Source organism: Stegostoma tigrinum, chromosome 18 (assembly GCF_030684315.1).
Source record: "Stegostoma tigrinum isolate sSteTig4 chromosome 18, sSteTig4.hap1, whole genome shotgun sequence".
Lineage (NCBI taxonomy): Eukaryota > Metazoa > Chordata > Chondrichthyes > Orectolobiformes > Stegostomatidae > Stegostoma > Stegostoma tigrinum.
The window spans coordinates 32,901,366-32,920,357 of record NC_081371.1 but is presented as its reverse complement, the minus strand read 5'-3'; the positions used below and the strand labels follow the sequence as shown (position 1 = coordinate 32,920,357).

General features: G+C 37.3%; 1 protein-coding gene across 9 annotated transcripts in view; it reads right to left on the bottom strand.

Moving 5' to 3' along the window:
* The window catches only part of foxp2 (forkhead box P2), a 724,116-nt gene that overhangs the window by 52,217 nt on the left and 652,907 nt on the right, over window positions 1-18,992 (bottom strand). For all 9 annotated transcript variants that reach the window (XM_048548978.2, XM_048548980.2, XM_048548981.2 and 6 more), the window contains one exon: window positions 11,844-11,948. In XM_048548978.2, coding sequence (XP_048404935.1) covers window positions 11,844-11,948 — 105 coding nt within the window. The remainder of the gene's footprint in view (window positions 1-11,843; window positions 11,949-18,992) is intronic.

The window sequence follows — 18,992 nt, the reverse complement described above, 5'->3', positions numbered from 1 at the left end:
ACTTTCATCGCACACCTCCTTTAAGCTTTTCCCCTCTCACTTAAACCTGTGCTTTCTCGCATTTGACATTGGCAACCTGCAAAAAGGACTCCAACTATCCACGCTATCCATGCCCCTAAATTTTATTTACTTCTATTAGGTCACCCCTCAGCTTCTATCACTCTAGTGAAAACAATCCAAATTTGTCCAACCTCTCCTTATAACTAATACACTCCATTCCAGCCAACATACTGGTAAAGCTCTTTCGTGCCCTCTCAAAAGCCTCCGCATTCTTCCCATAGTGTTGCAACCAGAACTGTACAAAAGACTTCACATGTGGCCTGACCAAAGTCTTACACAGCAGTCTGCAGTGTTAAACCTATTAGTGTACAAGTTGAGTTCTGGCTCTCGAATATCTATTAGATCCGAGCAGCAGTGGGCTAAGGCCCTTAATTCATCATTCGTTATACACTCAAAGATATCAAATGGGCAATAGCCAGGCCTGCCTGCTAGCATTCAAAAATTTAAGTGGGGCAGGCCAGCAGCAGGCACACTGCCAATGCCATGGCACCCTAATTTATGGTTCGACCCACTGGATAACTCCATAAGTTATTTGTAAAATGCAAACCCTTCAATTCACTAAGTTCATCAACTTCAGAAATGTCAAAGTGAACAGGTTCCCAATCACTTTTACACATTCTATTTTAAATCTTTACACCAACTTTTTCTTTTCATGATGTTTAAACCTCTGTTTCAATGTATACGTTGAGAAGAAATAAGCAAACCACGAAAAATGTTCTTTGACATTTTTCAGAAAAAAAGGTTAATTTATTTTAATGTATTGACACACCTTCTAATTGTATAAACACAGAAAGTACTGGAAAATCTTAGGAACACTGGCAGCAACTTTGGAAGGAGAAACAGATTTGATGTTTTAAATGATGTTGATGTCTGAAAAATTCAGTTTCTCTTTCCACAGATATTGCCAGCATAATTTTGCCAGCCAACATAATCAATCCTCTTCCATCAGGCAGTAGATACAAAAGTTTGAAAGCACACAACAACAGATTTGAGAACAACTTCTTCCCTGCTGCCATCAGACTTATGAATGGACCCCTGATAAATTAGAGTTGATCTTTCTCTGCACCTTCTCTGTAGCTGTAATACTATAATTCTGCATTCTGTTCTATTACCCTGATATTCTTATGTAAGGTATGATTTGTCTGGTTAGCAGGCAAAACAATACGTTTTACTGTAACTTGGTACATGTAACAGTAATAAATCAAATCAAAGAATGTCTGGGTTTCTCCAGCACTTTCTGCTGTTATTTCAGATCTCCAGTATCTACAGTAAAATATGTTGCTTATACTTTCTTGTTGATCTAGTGGGCTGAATTCTGACTCTGTCTGCATGGTTGAATAGGATTTTGTATGAGTTAAAACTTCACTCACCATCTCAAACTGTTTAATCCTAGTAATTGGTATTGGCAAGATGGAAGTAATTTTAGGCAACGATTATATTGACGAGTATAATTTCACTTCGGTATAAGTAAGGCTTCCTAACTTTGCCTTAATTTATAGATTTCTGTTCAGTTTTACAGGCTGAACATCTATTAAGACATAAATGACAACTTTACCATTAAAATACTTTGAGTGAAATTTTCCCATTTTCAGCTAAATGCTTTGTCAAGTGAGATTCATGGTACTCAGTCTGCCATAGCTCAGAGCAACCTATCTCTTGCAGTCTTCCGCTTCAGCCTCATTAGTTATGCAATCTTGCACCTTGGATGCCTAGTTCAGGAAGTGTGCTGTCAGAGAGGCAGTAGTACTCACCACTGTTGGGTCGTCTGACATTCATATTGCTGGCACTGTATTTAGAGTCCAGCTGTGAACTACTTCAGACAGAACAAAGCGGGAACTAGCCCTCACACTGTGGTATTTAACCATTATCATGGAGGACATGAGGGAAGGATATTCACTCCCCACTTCATGGGTGTTTTGTGCTCCTTAAGGGTAAGTGCTATAATCTTTTCTCTGCTATTTTTCACATGCATGACCACCACTCACTAGAACTCTGCCAATGCTCAGGCCTCCCAGCAAGGCTCATGAGCTACAGCTGTCACTATCGCACACACTATGTCCAGTTCTCATTCACCTCATCCTCCCAAAACAGTGACTTGTCCAAACATCTGCATTTCCTACTCACTGGAGAAATGTGACCATCACTCCTGCTTGTGCATTATCATACACCATTTTTTTCTTTCAGGCTCAATCAAACTCATTTCACTGTAAGAATAAATGGCCCTCTTCCTGGACTGATGTCTCCACACCACCTTGGCTAAATTATTTGTAACCTGTGAACTAGTTACACTTGTTCTGTAAAACTTACCATTGCACAGTCCCTGATGTCAAGGACATGAATCTCTGGATTCTGTTAGAACCCAACGTGTAAGTGACTGTGGCTCACCTTCTCGACTTCAACAGGATGAGACTCTTGACTGACTCTAGTAGGACCTCTTGATTGACCGGTATCCCCATTCACCTCAATAAGGACTGCTTGGCTTTGACACTCATACGTGGTCATTTGATTGAAGCACGTGCAGTGAGTTTGCAGCGTAAACTGCTGGCACAAGCTGCAGTACAGTGCCGCAGAGCAACATTTCCACTCAATGACTTTTCAGAGCTCTCCACCTGAAAAGCTGTCTGCCTCTCTCTGCATATGTAATACAAACCACACAAGCTGGAAAACTGATATTAAGTATGAAAAAATACTCCATGCACTAAGAAAACTATACGACCCATACAGAGACCAGCATCGCTTACGTTAGTGCTGAGGTCAGTGAGTGTTTGCTCTGAGAACAATATGCAGTAGACAAAGTCTCGAAGTATGTGCAAAGTGACTGAACACTAAGAAAGCAAGATAAAATATATAGGATATGTGTGTTTCCCTGTGCTACAATGTGATGGACTCAAGTGGTGTGTGGGCTGTTTCAAAAGCAGCTATGATGATGTGGTGAGGCGGGTGGTTCACCAGACTTGTGTGAACCAAGGGTTGAGGGGGGTGATGGCTATTGAGCATGTGGAGACACTGATGGGAAGAACAAGTCACATGATGGCTGGGACAAGCCTTTGTTGAGCTGTGGCTGGCTGGTACCCACTGTGATATACATGTTGGGAATTTGTGTCATCTAGTTTCTCAAGGGAGGAGAAGATTTGGAACTGCTGAGTGAGTTGGGTCCTTGACTAAGATAGGTGTGAATCATTGGTGAGACTCTGAAGTCTCCATTTAAGGACTGAGGGGAAGATTGTAAAAAATCTTGCGATTCTGATTCTTTTTTCATCATTCTTCTCATGTCAGACCAATGAGGTTAAAATTCCATCCATTTTTACGATTACTTGGATCTCAACTTTCATTTAATGTACTGACAAAACACGATATCCTCAAGAAATTGTGACTTAGGAAACAAGTTATTTAGTTCTATTAGTTAATATTAATGTTTATATTCCACGTGAACAATAATCCTAATCCTATCATAAACAGATCTAATTTCCAATTTCCAGGGACGCCTTTGGGATTATGAAAAGCACACATGACTGTGTGGAAATAAATAGATAAAGCCATTGGAACTGGTGGAGTCCACAGAATTGACCAGCTGTCAAGGCATTTAAATATCCTGCCCTTACAGCCTGCAGCTTTTTTTTAAAAAATGAATCTTTGCTCGCTGTTTTACTCGGTCTGATAACATAAGACTGAAGGTTATTATTGCATTAGGTTAGTATGAATTCTCAACCCATTGTTATTGCGTCAAGATGCCTGTCAGTTCAATTTGATTGACAGTCATTTATAAGTCTTTGATGCAGGGTGATGAATTCTATTGCTTGTTTTTATAAGGAACTAAATTGTTGCAATAATTTAGACGTAATGAATGGAGGAGTGAAGTCATCAATAGAATCAAATGCTATTTGATTTCATCTCAGCGTGGTCCTGAGGATACCCTGTGCTGGATAATGAAAGATTTGGTATGGAGTGTATAAGGCCAAAAAGTGGTGGTCATGGGTTGATTTGAGTTTATATTACGTTGACACAGGGGCTATGAAGGGCCATGGAAGACATGGTTTGGCATGGTATAAGGGGCCACTGGAGGTAAACAGAGTGGCATAGGTTGTCATAAAAGGTATGAGAAGCCATGGCAGTAAGCTGACGACATGAAGCAGCATAAATTGGCACAGATGGTTCAAAGAAAGTGCATATGGGTGTGAGGCAATAAGTCTTAAAACACAGTTTTATTGTTCTTTTGCCAGAGCACCAAGGCCGGCACTTTGTCTAATATGCCTATCTACCTATAATCTGACACTTGTGAACATCTGCTGCCCTATCACCCATCAAAGAAAATTAAACTATCCGGGAAAACTTCACCTGAGTTTGGTTTGCAAAGTCAGGAAAATTCAGACCACAGGAAAACAACAAAACGTTAAATGTAAAAATCTTTGCGGTTTGCGAAGTTTATATAAATAATTTTTGTGTTTCCAGTCATAATCTGCTTTAGCTTGATGCTAGTTTACTGCCCGAGCTGTTTTAATATTTTGGCTAGCAATATTAAATTGGAAAGAGAAAAGAATTAAAATCATTGATGGGAGACACTATCGGTCAGTAAGAAACGTAGATAATACAAATTAAGGAGTGATTGCTAAATGCTATCATCTTTGGATAATAAAATGAAAAAAAAACAGAAAATGCTAAAAAAAAAAGAAAAAAAATACTCAGCAAGTCAGGCAGCATCTGTGGATAGAAAAACAAAATTAATGTTTCATGTCATGACAACCAGGAAGTGTTGGAGATGTTGCTGGTCTTAAGTGAAAATTGAGTTAGATGTTCACAAGAATAAGATACAAGTGAGAGAAATTGGCAGAAGTCTTAGAGCAACTTGCATCTATATAGCACATTAACATAAATTGTCTCAACATACTTCGCAGGATCAAAATAAAACAAGGACTGAGAAAATTAAAAATAAACACTAAACAAAATCTCACTAAGCAAGTAGATTTGATTGAGGAAGATGTTAAATAGAATCAGAGCAACCTTTAAATATGTCGTCTTTATAATTTCTCCTCTCAACAGTGTTTAGAATCATTATCCCTAGACAATATAAGTCACTATAGTCTGCTCTCTCATTTGAGAGAACAATTGATAGTGAGTGTAACCTAAGGGTCACCATGCCTCAGATGAGGGTGAATTTGAGAAAAGTGGGGCTTTCATGGTGATATCAGCTAGTAGGGAATTAAACCTGCATCACTGTGTGTCACAAACCAGCTGTCCAACTAATTGATCTAACCAATAACCTGTCCGTCCTTCCTGGACTGACCTGTCCCCTCCCTAACTCCCCATCTAATCACCTTTACTGGCTCCAACCCTGCCTCATTGGCCTGTCTGTCTCCTCTCCACATTTCTTCCCCTTTATCCATCTTCCATCCACCTCCCGCTCTCTCCCTATTTATTTCAGAATTCCCTTCCCCTCCACCACTTCTGAAGAAGGGTCTAGGCCCAAAACGTCAGCTTTCCTGCTCCTCTGATGCTGCTTGGCCTGCTGTGTGCATCCAGCTCTACACCTTGTTATCTCAGATTCTACACCATCGGCATTTCCTACTATCTCTAATCTAACAAATACCCCTGTATAATTTATATCCTCAAGTATTCATGGTATGGGTTCATAGGTCGTGACACATTGCAGGATTTATATATTTTTAAATGATAACGTTTCCCTAGTGGTTAATAAATTTAGCCAGACAGTCATACCATATAGGCCAGGAAGCAATACATAGTCGATGTTGTGTGAACTGATTTCAATGCAAAGTTATAATTTGTCTCATTGACTCTGGGGTTAGGAACAGAAAGTCAGCCAGGATTCTTGCATGTGATTATAATATCCACTTTTGATTATGTAGATATCTGGATGAAAAAGACTGCATGCCTAAACTGGTGAATGCCAACAGCCACTTTCAAGTTTCACACTTTAATAACGGTCACGTAAACCTCTCTCTAAAAAGGAGAACAGATTTAGATAGGATTTGTTTTAGTTAAATCAGGTACATACTTAGCAAAAGACAGGTCTTCACATTTGTTAGATCTGGGAACCTTAATAAATAATTAAAATACAATGAAACAAAAATGTCCCACAACTACACTCCAGCAATTACCGAAAATTTACCATTGCTGTTCTGTAACTACTGCATCCATCAGAATTGTTTACAGCATTGCCATCAAGCCATACCACAAAGATGGCATCTGCTCATGTTTATTAACATCACTCCATAGAATGAAGCTGGAAGTAATGCCAATGCTATGCTATAGTGTGTGTTCTCTTAAACTTCAATGGGAATCAAAACATTTAACCGAAAACAAGTCTTCATCGCACTAAATTAAAATAGGAAAGAATGGTTTTTCCAAAGTTATGTGGGACATAGCCACTCTGTTGAAATCATTATTGATGACAACTTCAAAAAGCAGCCTTTAAAGGACATAGGGTTTGGAAATGCCAAAGCTGTCACTTTGCTTTCTGTAATTATAGGCTAGCTTGCAGCTCTCGTATTATTTAAAGAATAACCCGGCAGATCAATGAACACTTGCAATGTTGCATACATTTTTTTCTGCTACATCTGCTGTCTTTCTTTCATACTATTGTTTACTAGCAACGAGCAAAATAATAGTGTCTATTCAATTTCATAGTTAATTATGCCAATCATGGTAGAGAAAATCGACACAACCACAGAAAATGTATAAATAAACTGCTATCCTAATAAATCAAGAGATCTTTCATAGGTTTAAATTATTAATCTATTTATTTATGATTATTTTATACAGAAATGATAACTCTCTTTCATGCTTTAGTAACCACTTCAGGTAAGACATATTTCCCCTCACAAATTCTCTGTGATTTATATAACAAGCATGAGATAAGCCTAAAAATGATAGGATTGGTGGATTTTTCTCAGTCTGTGTTTAATTGCTGTTTCAAATGCATATGCAAAGGGACATTTCATTAATCATTTAATCACATTCCTAGCAGGAAGTTGGACCTAATGTTGCAAATACCCTTTTCATTTCAATACTCCATAATGCTATCGTATGCACTTGATATATTGCATATGTCATAAATTATAGCTGCTTCAAAACGACCAAGTGGGTTGTTATCCCCATAGATGCTTGTTACAAAACCTTTATTAAGTTTTCTACTTATTGCCAGTTCTATTTCACAGCTTCATTCCAGTCTCCAATAACAGCTATTTCTAATGTCAAAGGTCTATAAATTACCCATGCAATCTCTAACACCATTTCACAGACCCGTTCTACTTCTACTGGTCTGCTAACAAGGCGATTACACACAAATTACTGAATGCTTATGAAATATTTAAGTGCATCCTACTTTGCTATGCATTAATAAGAGGAAAGCAGGCTCTGGAATTCTGGTTAGCTCCAGTCCCTAATGTCCCTTAATGAGCCTCTTACAGTGACTCCAGTTCAAATATAGAGGTGAAGGAAAAATGCAAAGGGTGCCTTCAAAAACCCTGCACTGTACAAACATTCCATGAGCTAGCTCTAATTTATGGGTCACTTTATAGGTATATTGATTTTTGTTTTCAAAATGGAATAAATGATGTGGTTGTCTGCCATTCAGTAAAGGCGTGTGAAAGCTATTTGTTAGATGCTGGATTCAGTCAGACCTGATGCTTAAGTGCAAAACTTGAATATGTTTTGATTCCTAACTTACAATCATTATTAATTTAAACAGTTGTTGTGAACTGAAGTAAAGTAACAACAAAAAAAATCCATGTAATTTGATTTTTTTATGACTGCCATTTAAAATCATAATTAGCCTTAATAGACATAATCTATAGTTGAAGTTGTGATTGATTAATAGAGGAATTACCATAGCCATTTAATGCATGTCATGCCAGTTACAATATAATGTAAATGGCAATATATTCCAAACACTACAACCCACGAGAAACTGTTTCTGGGTGATAATTTCACTATTGTTTTGCCATGTTTTCTAAGAAGGCAATTTCCATTCTCTTTACAGCCACTTGCATGATAGAACAACATTGATTTGCATTTATTGTTCAAACTTTGTATAACTCTATCAACTTTATCAAATATAGTGGACAATATCAGCTTACGATTTGACCATGAATGTAATGTAATTATGTTTAGAATAAAGTAAGGGGATGTATTCAGTTTCTCTAATTCCAATCATTTTGATTTTCAGCTGATTTTAAACACACCACCACTGGAACAGAAGCTCTCAAAATCAGCAGAATAATCTGTACTTTCTTTTTAACAGCATGTATTTTAATTCAAAGCAGTTGGAAACCTGCCAGAGCAACACATTAGATTAGAATCTGACAAGTGCACAAAAGCTGGCAAACAAGACAATTTCATTAACGGATTCATTGTGCACACTCTTACAAAATAAATATTTTCAGCTGTGAAATTTCTGAAGAAAATTCATTGTTTCACTGTTTGTGTGGGTTGCAATGTTTAGAACACAAAGTGCAAGCAGTTACCTTCCATATCATATTTTACGTAATTGCTATGGTAAGTGTTGTTGACTCTCCACCAACCACTTCTGTTAAAATTAGGAACAAAATAAACTGCATTAGTTCATAAACCATTTCAGAATAATTCTGACTATAACACAGATTGTTCCTCTTTTGGCCCATGTATACTAACACTTGATAGCATGGCCAGCTCATAGAATTTTCCTGGTATTTAAGTGTTAATAGAATAAAATATTGCACACTCCGTCTGAATTAACCACAAATAGCTAATAATAAGTTCACAAGCCATTTTATTTTACATTTAGTTCATAGATAACCAACAAGCTTTGAATAAGCATTCTGGTCAGTTATACTATATGAAGAAGTCATTCTGAGGCTGAATGTCTTCAAACAAATTAAATCTATTTTTAATATTTATCCTCGAACAGTGGTGTTTTTACTGATACATTTCCTTTGGTATAAAAAAGGATTCTTCTGACACTAAAAGTGTTATCGTCATAAGATTAAAACATATTCTTTGTATTTTGCAACAATTTTTGTCAGTTACATACAGGTGAAAAAAATAGAAACTTCATTTAACTATAGAGCATATCTTTCCAATTCTATATTGAAAATAACTATAATACAAAGAAATACTCAGCAATCATTGGAATGATTAAGTTTGGAGACAAAATGCACCAAACCACAAAACTTTCCAAGTTTTGTCATTTCACAACATGTCTCATCTGACACTTATATGTCAGTAATGAAGATGTACTGTTAAATGTTATCATAAATTACTGACATTATACCAAGTGATCTACAAAATGGTTAGCTTCTGTCAACACCTTTACATACAGGGAATTAAGAACGTGTATCAGCAATCTTTTGGCAATGTCTAATATGCACAAGTATTTGTTACTTGACCGTTAGTATGATTCTCTTATAAATATTTTGCTTAATCTCAACCAAGACCTTACCATAAGTTCCTTATGTCTATTAATAAATATATATTTATGGAGCAATGAACAGTTCTACCACAAAATGTCCTATCAGTATAAAATACATTCAAAATATTGAACCAAATAGTTCAATAAAAATATTTAATCCAGCACACTTTTGATAATGATACTTATGCAGCTGTTGAATGTTTACACAAAAAATGAAGTCTAGAGCCTTTAATGATATCATTATACTAAATTAAAGCTAGATTCCCTGGCTTTATTAATGATTTAGTTCGTATTGCACAGTCAGTATTCTAGGCAGCAAATACACCAACTCAGAAGTTTAAAGATAAAAATACATTCAATTCCTGAGATGTTATTCTTCACTTCACCCAAAATCCTTTCCAATATCAGAAAAGAAAGACAGCAGGACAGAGTTTTCTACTGTAATCCCCTTTTTAAACTGGCTTTTAAGGGAAAAACTGTAAACTGCATTTTATTTAAGAGAAGTTCCACTTCAGCACCCAGACAAGATTCCCTTAGAAATTTCGATCAGTCAACTACCTGAATCCACAACATTGGCCTGGATAGTTTTTCATTCCAATGGCAAGCATGCTTTATTAATTTTTTATTGTAGTACAGTACACTTGCATTAACTCTATTCCAAACCAGTAGTGTGCTTTTTCTTTCCTTTTATGAGGATATGTGCTTAGATTAGGAATACTCTAAGGCCCAACCACCTTAATGACTTAACTGCTATTCTGAGTTACATATAACATGCTTGGGAAGCTGCAGCCCTTAATTCTGTTTTTCACTATAAAGTTAATGGATTGGAAAACAGTTTGTCTCTTAACTAAGAAGCATTTAATAGAAAGCTAAATCTGCTGCAAAGAAAAAATGTAATTGTCAATAACCTATACTGCACATCGGTGTTAACATTATAACTTCTCTGCTAGAAGTGGGTTACCAACTGAAGATCAAAGTAACCATTTTTAGTACAACAGTATTTCTGGATTTTATGCAAAACAGTCTATTTGTTAGCACAAAGCAATATGCACAGAGGATACCACAAGGCATTTTTCTAAATCATAGCTACAGAACACAAACGGGTTTGGTTATTTGAAATGTTAAATATTCACAGCTCACAATCATTTAGACTATTGACGCCTGATGCATAAGTATACATTACAATTTTGATGCTGCTTTAATAATGCAAACAACTTTATACACGTATTAAATATCTGTTAATTTATTATTATGATATTTTTTCCTACTTGTACTTTCAAAAATCCAAACACATTTTAGCCCTTACCTTGTTGAGTCAAAATAGCTGATATTGAGACATAAAATATTGTGGCTACAGGTTTAAGGTAATGTAAAATGAACCATAATGATTCAATAAAATGGTTTAATTCTTTATTTTGTTTGATCCCATATTTGATTTTTCCAGCAATTTATGCAAATCTTCCAGATTGCTGTCTACTGTTGTGACAATGTTAGAGAATTCTAATTTTTCTTAGGTTGCTCATTTGCAATAGAACGTCATGATAGCTAAATAAAAGATGATAAGATCATTAATGTCATTCTTATTCCTTGACAATTATATTTGCAATCTATTTTGGGATCAATTCTTTTTTCTAGCATTTATTTCTTAATACTGACTGTTTTTCAATGCACTGTAATCTACAGTACTGTAAACACATCTTCGATGTTTCTGCTAACACCCTGGCAACAAAGCAATGCAATTACAAATGAGCTAATTAACTAAATTGTTGATGGAGCATGAACAGTTCATTCACCCTGTTAGTTGCACCATGACAACAAGGGATTCTCAAATTGTGAAGTTACTCATCTATACAAACTGCCTAAAGCCTATACCAGATGAAGGGAACAAGATTGAACCATCCAGGAGGACTCTGTCACCTAAGCTGTTGTAATTTTCCACTGATTTTAATTATACTGTCCATTTTCCAAACAGTGGGCAGTTTTAAAGTTGTACTTTCAATTACACATTTCAGTCACGAAAGTTTGCTGGCAGATTTAGTTTGATCTATTATCTTGAAACTCAGGGATAACAAAGTTATGAGATTTTACAGAAAGATTGTTTTCTTCACAAATTGATTGCTGAGGAAATTCAATGACTAAAATCTACAAGAAAAAAAGTAAAAATTATATTGACTGTGTGTATAGGGAAATACCTGGAAAATGAACAAGTTTAAGAAGGTTTTTCTATGAGGTGCAGACATATTCATGCAACCGTCAAACAGTCTGAATTAAAAGCAGAGACAATCTGTAACTCTATGTTTGCATTTTTAATATTTTTATAGATAAATACAATTGGGCAATTTGACAATTATCTTAATGGCTGTTTACATGATAAACTTACTTCAAAAACTGTCCAAAATCTTCACAAATATTTTCACATCCAGGCCATTTACACACACCATGACCATAGAGAGGATGACTGGCCCCAGTTTCCTCATGTGATGAGCTGTAGTAGGATAAAACAGCGTCAGATTAATCTCAAAAGCCATAATCGTTGGAGGCTGCTAGCGCCTGTCAGGTTACGATCAGTGACAAACGGGTCAAAACAGGTCAATTGAGCTCAGAACAGTCAGGAAAAATTAATCATTCTATTGAATAGTACAACTGCCAAGACTGTATGATGTTCCAATTAGGAAAGAAAGAGAGCCAAAGATGGCTGTTAATAAAGAGTGAAAGAAAATGGGATGACTGCAAAACACTGCCTGATTATTTAGCCAGGTGACACTGATGAAGGATATTTCACATCAAAATGCTGAATACAGTCATCACAGCAGAAACACAATAATTTTAACCTTCACTCTACATAAGATTCAACTGGAGGAATAAAATAACTCGTATATTCACTGTATGTTCACTCTAGTCACAGCTGTTTCAAAATGCCATAAAATGGAAATTGTATTTATTATTATAGGAATCCTTCATTTTTACTGTATAAAACCATAAATTGAACAGTACACAAAATATGTTTTCATTGGTTATTGCACAACATATTTTCTTTTCGGAGGTTTACAAATTGGTAAATGCAGCAAAATTATTATTTTTCTAAACGTTTAACACTTGAAATATGATGGTATTCTACTCTTTTCTTTATTACTGTAAACCTTAACTGCTGTTACTAAAAAATCAAGTATGACAATGATTTTGATTAAATATTCAATCATTCTGTTGTGTAACAAGGACATGGTGTCAATTCATTAATATAGACTGCTACTGTATCTAAATATTTGCAAACAGAAATTTTAGATATATTTGCCTTAGATTCATATTTATACAATAAAAAATCCTCTTAAAATACTCCATATATTTGATGTTCTCTCAAATAAAACCTTGCCTATAATTTACTTCTTCACTTGTGCATACATCTTCCGATATGCACAACTGGTCCTGCTATACCAGGAAGATTTTTTCCCCGGGTCTAATGTGCGAAAACGAGAATGGGATTCTTTATGAAATGATATTTGACATACTAATTCTTGCTTAGCTGATATTTGATGAACTATGTGCACAGAATAAACAGGCAGCAAGTAAGCTATTTTCCAGGACCTTGCACATTTCCAAAACAGGAGCTTTTGTTGAAATCTCGCTTTACATGTAAAACATGTAAATATAAAACATATAAATTTCTTACACCAGATTGGTTTTAAAAAGAAATAAAGGGTACAACCTGCACTTACAACATTGTAAAAAAGATAGTTAATTGGAAGGCAAACAGCAGAACTAAGGAGGGATTGGTGGAATTAGTATGAGTAGCTTTCTGAAGGAACGAAAGATCTTCATTAGTTCTTTCCATGTCTAGCAACAAGTTATGTTCTTTGGTCATGATGAAACTGTAGGCATATAACCCAGATTTCTGAATATCTGTAGCACTCCACTAATGTAGAAAGTCAAATATATTAAATATCTAGAATTCCTACCATCCACTTGATGAAAACCTAATGTTTAAAATCAGTTTTCAGCCAATTGATTGGTGTCTTTCCAGTGAGGCTTCTTCCACCACTGTGAAAACTAGAAATTCGTCACTGTCAGCATTGACTACGCTTAATTCAAGAATGTTAACTGTTCAGTGCCATGTGTCTTCATGTGATTGAACAAACCGATTAGTGATCAGCTGATCTTCAGGCACTTAAGACAAAATACTGCATGAGGCAGTAGAATCAAGAGTGCGATATTTGCTTCTTCTTCTTCTCTTTCACTACCATGCCTCATCGTTAATGTGTTTGTTTGCACGAAAAGCATGATACAGTTTGGTGGACACATTGCACCATTTTGCATGACTGGTAACAAGCTCCCTCCAGTCATTAATTTCAACATTATGACTCTTGAATCTCTGCTTAAAGTGTGCTTTTTAAGTATTTTTATTGTCTTTCCCCGCATGATGGCCACTTCAGAGTTGAGAAAGCAGGATGTGATGGGGAAAACACTTTTTGGTCATCGAGACAGGAAGTCCAGCCCATCAAAGTGAGCTTTGCTGGTGTTTTGCCTGTTGTCTTGCATTGCTAGCTACACAAAGGACACTAATATTTATTAGACAATCTTCCCATTGAATCTAGAGGGTTACGGTAGGAATAGTTCTGATGGAATTCCTTTGATGCTGTTATGTGTTGCAGATACACTGGTCCAGGTCTGGCTGCAGTGCAGGGGTGCTGAAACCAATTGCTGTGTATAGAGAACAATTGCTGACCTGAAGTTGTTTTTGTTGTCCCACATTTGTGGCTGTAGTTCATAGAAAGCTAATTTGATACAGCTGATCTATTATCACATTTTCTCATCAATGATGGAGCCAGTAAAGGTGAGTGTAGGTAGGGAGTTGGGATGGGGGTTGGTCAGTTGAGGGATGACGGATAGGAATGAGGCTAGTAGGTAGGAGGTGGGGGTTGGTCAGTGGGGTGTGAGGAGGGGACAGGTGGGAGAAAAGACGGACAGGTCAAGCTAGTTTTGGGATGGGGTTGGGGGTAGGGAGATTTTGAAGCTTGTGAAGTCCACATTGATACCATTGGGCTGCAGGGTTCCCAAGCGAAATATGAGGTGCTGTTCCTGCAGCGTTCAGGTGACATTGTTGTGGTACTGGAGGAGGATGCAGGATTGATTAGCTAACAGAAAACAGTGAGTAGACAATAGTGGATGATTTTCTGGTTGTCAAGGTGTAGCAAGTGATGTGTCACAGGGATCAATATTTGACAATTTAAGTGGATGACTTGGAAGGGGCTAAAGGTGTGGTTGGAAATAGGTCATAAGAAAGCTATAAATTAATACAAGTTCAGCTAATTGGCAAAGATTTGGGAAATGGAGTATAAAGTGAAAAATGTGAAATTGTCCATTTTGGCAAAAAGAATAAAAAATAAGCATGTAATTTAAATATGTATCCTACTTCACAAAAGGTTCTTAGGCTGATCTAACAAGTGATTAGCAAGTTGGGGAGCTGGATGAATACAGCAGGCCAGGCATCTTCAGAGGAGCAGGAAAGCTGATGTTTTGGGTCTGGGCCCCTTCTGAAGAGACTTTCCTGCTCCTCTGATGCTGCCTGGCCTTCATCCAGCTCCACCCCTTGTTATCTCAGGCTCCAGCATTGGCAGTTCCCACTATCTCAGAATGTGATTATATTGGTTTTGCTTTGCAATAAGCATAGCAGAGAGGTATGCTTGAGTTATACAAGGCACTGGTGAGACCTCAATTTGAGCACTGTGTCAAGTATTGGTTTCCTTATCTAAGGAAAGATGCAACTGCATTGGTAACAGTTCAGAGAAATATAATTAGGTTAATATCTAGTGCATTGTGAGCAAAGTTTGGACAAGCTTAGCTTGTGCCCACGTGAGTTCAAAAGAGGGAGAGATGACTTGATTGAAACATATAAGGCTCTAAACGGTCTTGACATGGTGAATATGAAAAAGGATATTTCCACTAATGGGAGAATCTAGAATTTGGGGTCAATGTTGAAAAATAAAGTGATGTCCATTTAAGACAGAGATAAGGAAACTTTATTTTTCTTACAGAGGTGTCAAGTTTGTAGAACCTTCTTCTTCAAAAAGCAGTTAAAAAAGTGTCCTTGAACATCTTTAAGGCAGTGATACACAGATTCTTAATAAGCAAGTGGGTCCCACCTATCCATTCCTCCCATCTCAAGCCCCAACCCAATCTCCTATCTCCCAGCCTCATCAGCTTGACCTGTTCATCTTCCCTACGTCCCCACCTGCACTCACTTTGATTGGCTTTATCCCCACCTCTTTAATCAGTCTGTCTCCTCTCCACCTACCTTCTCCTTTACCCATCTTCTATCCGCCTCCCCCTCTCTCCCTATCTATTTCAGAATCCCCTTCCCCTCCTCCATTTCTGAAGAAGAGTTCAGACCCAAAACTTCAGCTTTCCTGCTCCTATGATGCTGCTTGGCCTGCAGTGTTCATCCAGCTCTACACCTTGTTATCTATTCCTAATTTGTTTGTTTATATGTTCCGAAGGCAATTAAGGATGCCAGTAAATACTGCCCTAGCCAGCAATGCCCACATACTGTAAATAAATGAAAAAAAACCTTTCACCACCTTTGATAGTGGGATCCTGAGATGCTGCTTGGCCTGCTGTGTTCATCCAGCTTCATACTTTGTTATCTTTCACCACATTTCCTTGCTTTCTGACTCTCACCTCTCAGTTTGGCTTCAGACAGCTGGATAGACTTACATAATATATATTCACACATGTAATAAAGGGTCTTAAGTTTTGTAAATATTTTTAAGTGTAAAAAGAGTTGAATGAGTTGAAATATTAACAAGAGAAATGAACATAAATGTCAGATTTCCAGCATCTGCAGTATGTTCCTTTTTTCTTAGTATGTGATACCTCAAGTGTCATATCTTCTTACAGGTATAAGTTTCAGACAAAAAAATTACAAGCAGCCACAATTCCCTTGGAATTCCCAGCAGTTTGAGTGTGGTGGATTTAATGGAACAAACCTATTGTCTAAACACCAACAACTGTTCCCCTCATCCTGCTTAATCTACAAGAGATTTTATAGTCAGTTTTGGAAGTTTGGCTGTGACAATTTCTTAGGCATAAGTAGGGTGGTTTTACTTATCTTAGCCATTTGTGCATCAGGGGACTAAATGATTTTGGTCCTGATTGATCACATGTAGGGATTTTGAGAGGAGAAAAACTAATCTTAACAAGGTGTTTTCTGTGCATTCAAATCCATTTCCTTGAGTATTGATGATTTATAGCCGTTTCTGTTCAGTTAAGTACTTGTACAAGGAAAGGCAAAATTGGCCACTAACATCGTTCAAACACTGTTCCCTTCTACAGGATTTCAGCTCTTTTTCATATTTAATGGCCCAGTTCACTTCTTCATGAAGTTCTTCTCCAGGGCAGCAGGTGTTCGCTGAATGGAATGAATATTGTGTTTCACACCATCTTCTAAGGATGACATTGCAGTGCTTTGTAGCCTAATTTTGTGGAGAAACTTTCCATCCCTGGTATCCCTTCTCTCCAGTTCCTGCAGTCCTCCAGTATGGTTTAGAAGGGGTGGACACTAGGAAGTTGTTTCCGTTAGGCGGAGAGACTGGGACCCGTGGGCACAGCCTTAAAATTGGAGGGGGTAAATTTAAAACTGAAATGAGACGACATTTCTTCAGCCAGAGAGTGGTGGGCTTGTGGAATTCATTGCCACAGAGTGCAGTGGAGGCCGGGACGTTGGATGCCTTCAAGGCAGAGATCGACAAATTCTTGATCTCAGAAGGAATCAAGGGCTACGAGGAGAGTGCAGGGAAGTGGTGTTGAAATGCCCATCAGCCATGATTTAAATGGTGGAGTGGACTTGATGGGCCGAATGGCCTTACTTCCACTCCTATGTCTTATGGTCTTGTAAATTCCAATTTGAATGTTTAAATTCAGAACTAAAGCTGATGGACTCAGAATGTAGTATCCAAGACATACGGTTTTGGCAGATGGAATTCGTAGACATGGTTCAAATTAGAAATCTTCAATTTAAAAGCCCAAAACTTCAACACAGAAACTGTTTTAAGATCGCATGAAAATGGATTAATCCTGTCGTTGCTGGAGACCTACAATTAAACATTGTTACATTGCACTTTGACAACAGAGATTGAGACTAAATCTGCAGCAAGGCTTCTGGATCTTTGTCATTCCTGTCCTTACATGGCCTAAACAACCCTGGTTAAAACTGCTTGTGGTTCATAAGCATCCCTGTAGTTTTGTAGCTAACCAGAATGGAGACCTTGAAAAAGGGTCATAATGTTAAACTTCAATGCATTTGCCTTTCTGCTACTGGGAAATACATTATATTTCAAAAGGTGATGATATAATTACTGTATTGGACAACACACCCCTGATTACAAGCATAACCATCAGCCCAGTTTTGAGAACTATTGATCTAAGATGACCTAACATTTAATGTATAAAGCACTTCTTCTTTTGACTTCATTTCACTTTTTTTTGTTATGTTTAAAGCTGAAAAAATGTTGTGATTAATAACTTCATTCATACTTCCATGCAGGCTGCACTTTACTGTAATAATATTACAAAGTACGTCACTTTACAGTTCAAAATTTTTCAAAACCTGGGAAACCCCACCTAACAAGAATCAGGTGGGCAGACAGGGGGAGGAATTAGATTGGATGTAATATCGAATGCTGGCACCGTGAAGTAGGATTTTCCTGCAGTTGGTCTTGTTGAGACAGCAATAATGTTTACATTTTGTGCTCCTGGTCTTCATTTAGATACCACCAGAAGTGAGATTGGAGGGGAAAGGGTACTAAAAATAGTGCCAGCAGTCTACTTGGCCTATCGTCACCGGCATCCTGCTCTGGGGCCACTTTTGTGCAGTTGGGATGGAAAGAAATTTGGTCTAGTTGACCTTCCAGCAATTTATTGCCTTCTCCAGGGATAATCACAAAAGAACTTTCGTCTAAATACAGGTGATGAATTACAGATTCTCGTACACTGCGGGCTTCTGACCTTCATTTGAGCGCTTAAGTGCACTTAGAAGGTCCCAGGGAAAATCCATTTCCATGTTTCCAAAGGAGCCATAAGGAAATCAAGGGTCACAGTAAAAGTGTTGTCAATAATTAGAGTCTAGCCATAAAAAATTGACTGGGTAAAGTTCAATGATGTGACAAGGGTGGTCACCGTCAGTGAATGCATTTTAAAGGGTATCTTCTATCAGAATAGCAATTGTCTCTCAAGTTGCTTGATGCAACACAATCAACAATCAACCGTCAGTAATAAGGACAAATGCCAATCGTCTGGGTACCCCATCTCACCCTCACACACTTGCCATGGCTGTCAATCTCATAGCCACCTTTCACAATTTCCACCAACCTAAGGGTATTCAGCTTTGGCAAGGACATCACTCAAACACATTGCAACAGAGTTCATTCCAGTTTTTGTCAATCAAGGTAGATCTTAACATTGGGAAACATCAGAGAACTGATTTTAAAAGGCATGCCTATATTTTTCTGAGCACTTTGGAGGAGTCAATATCTTAGTC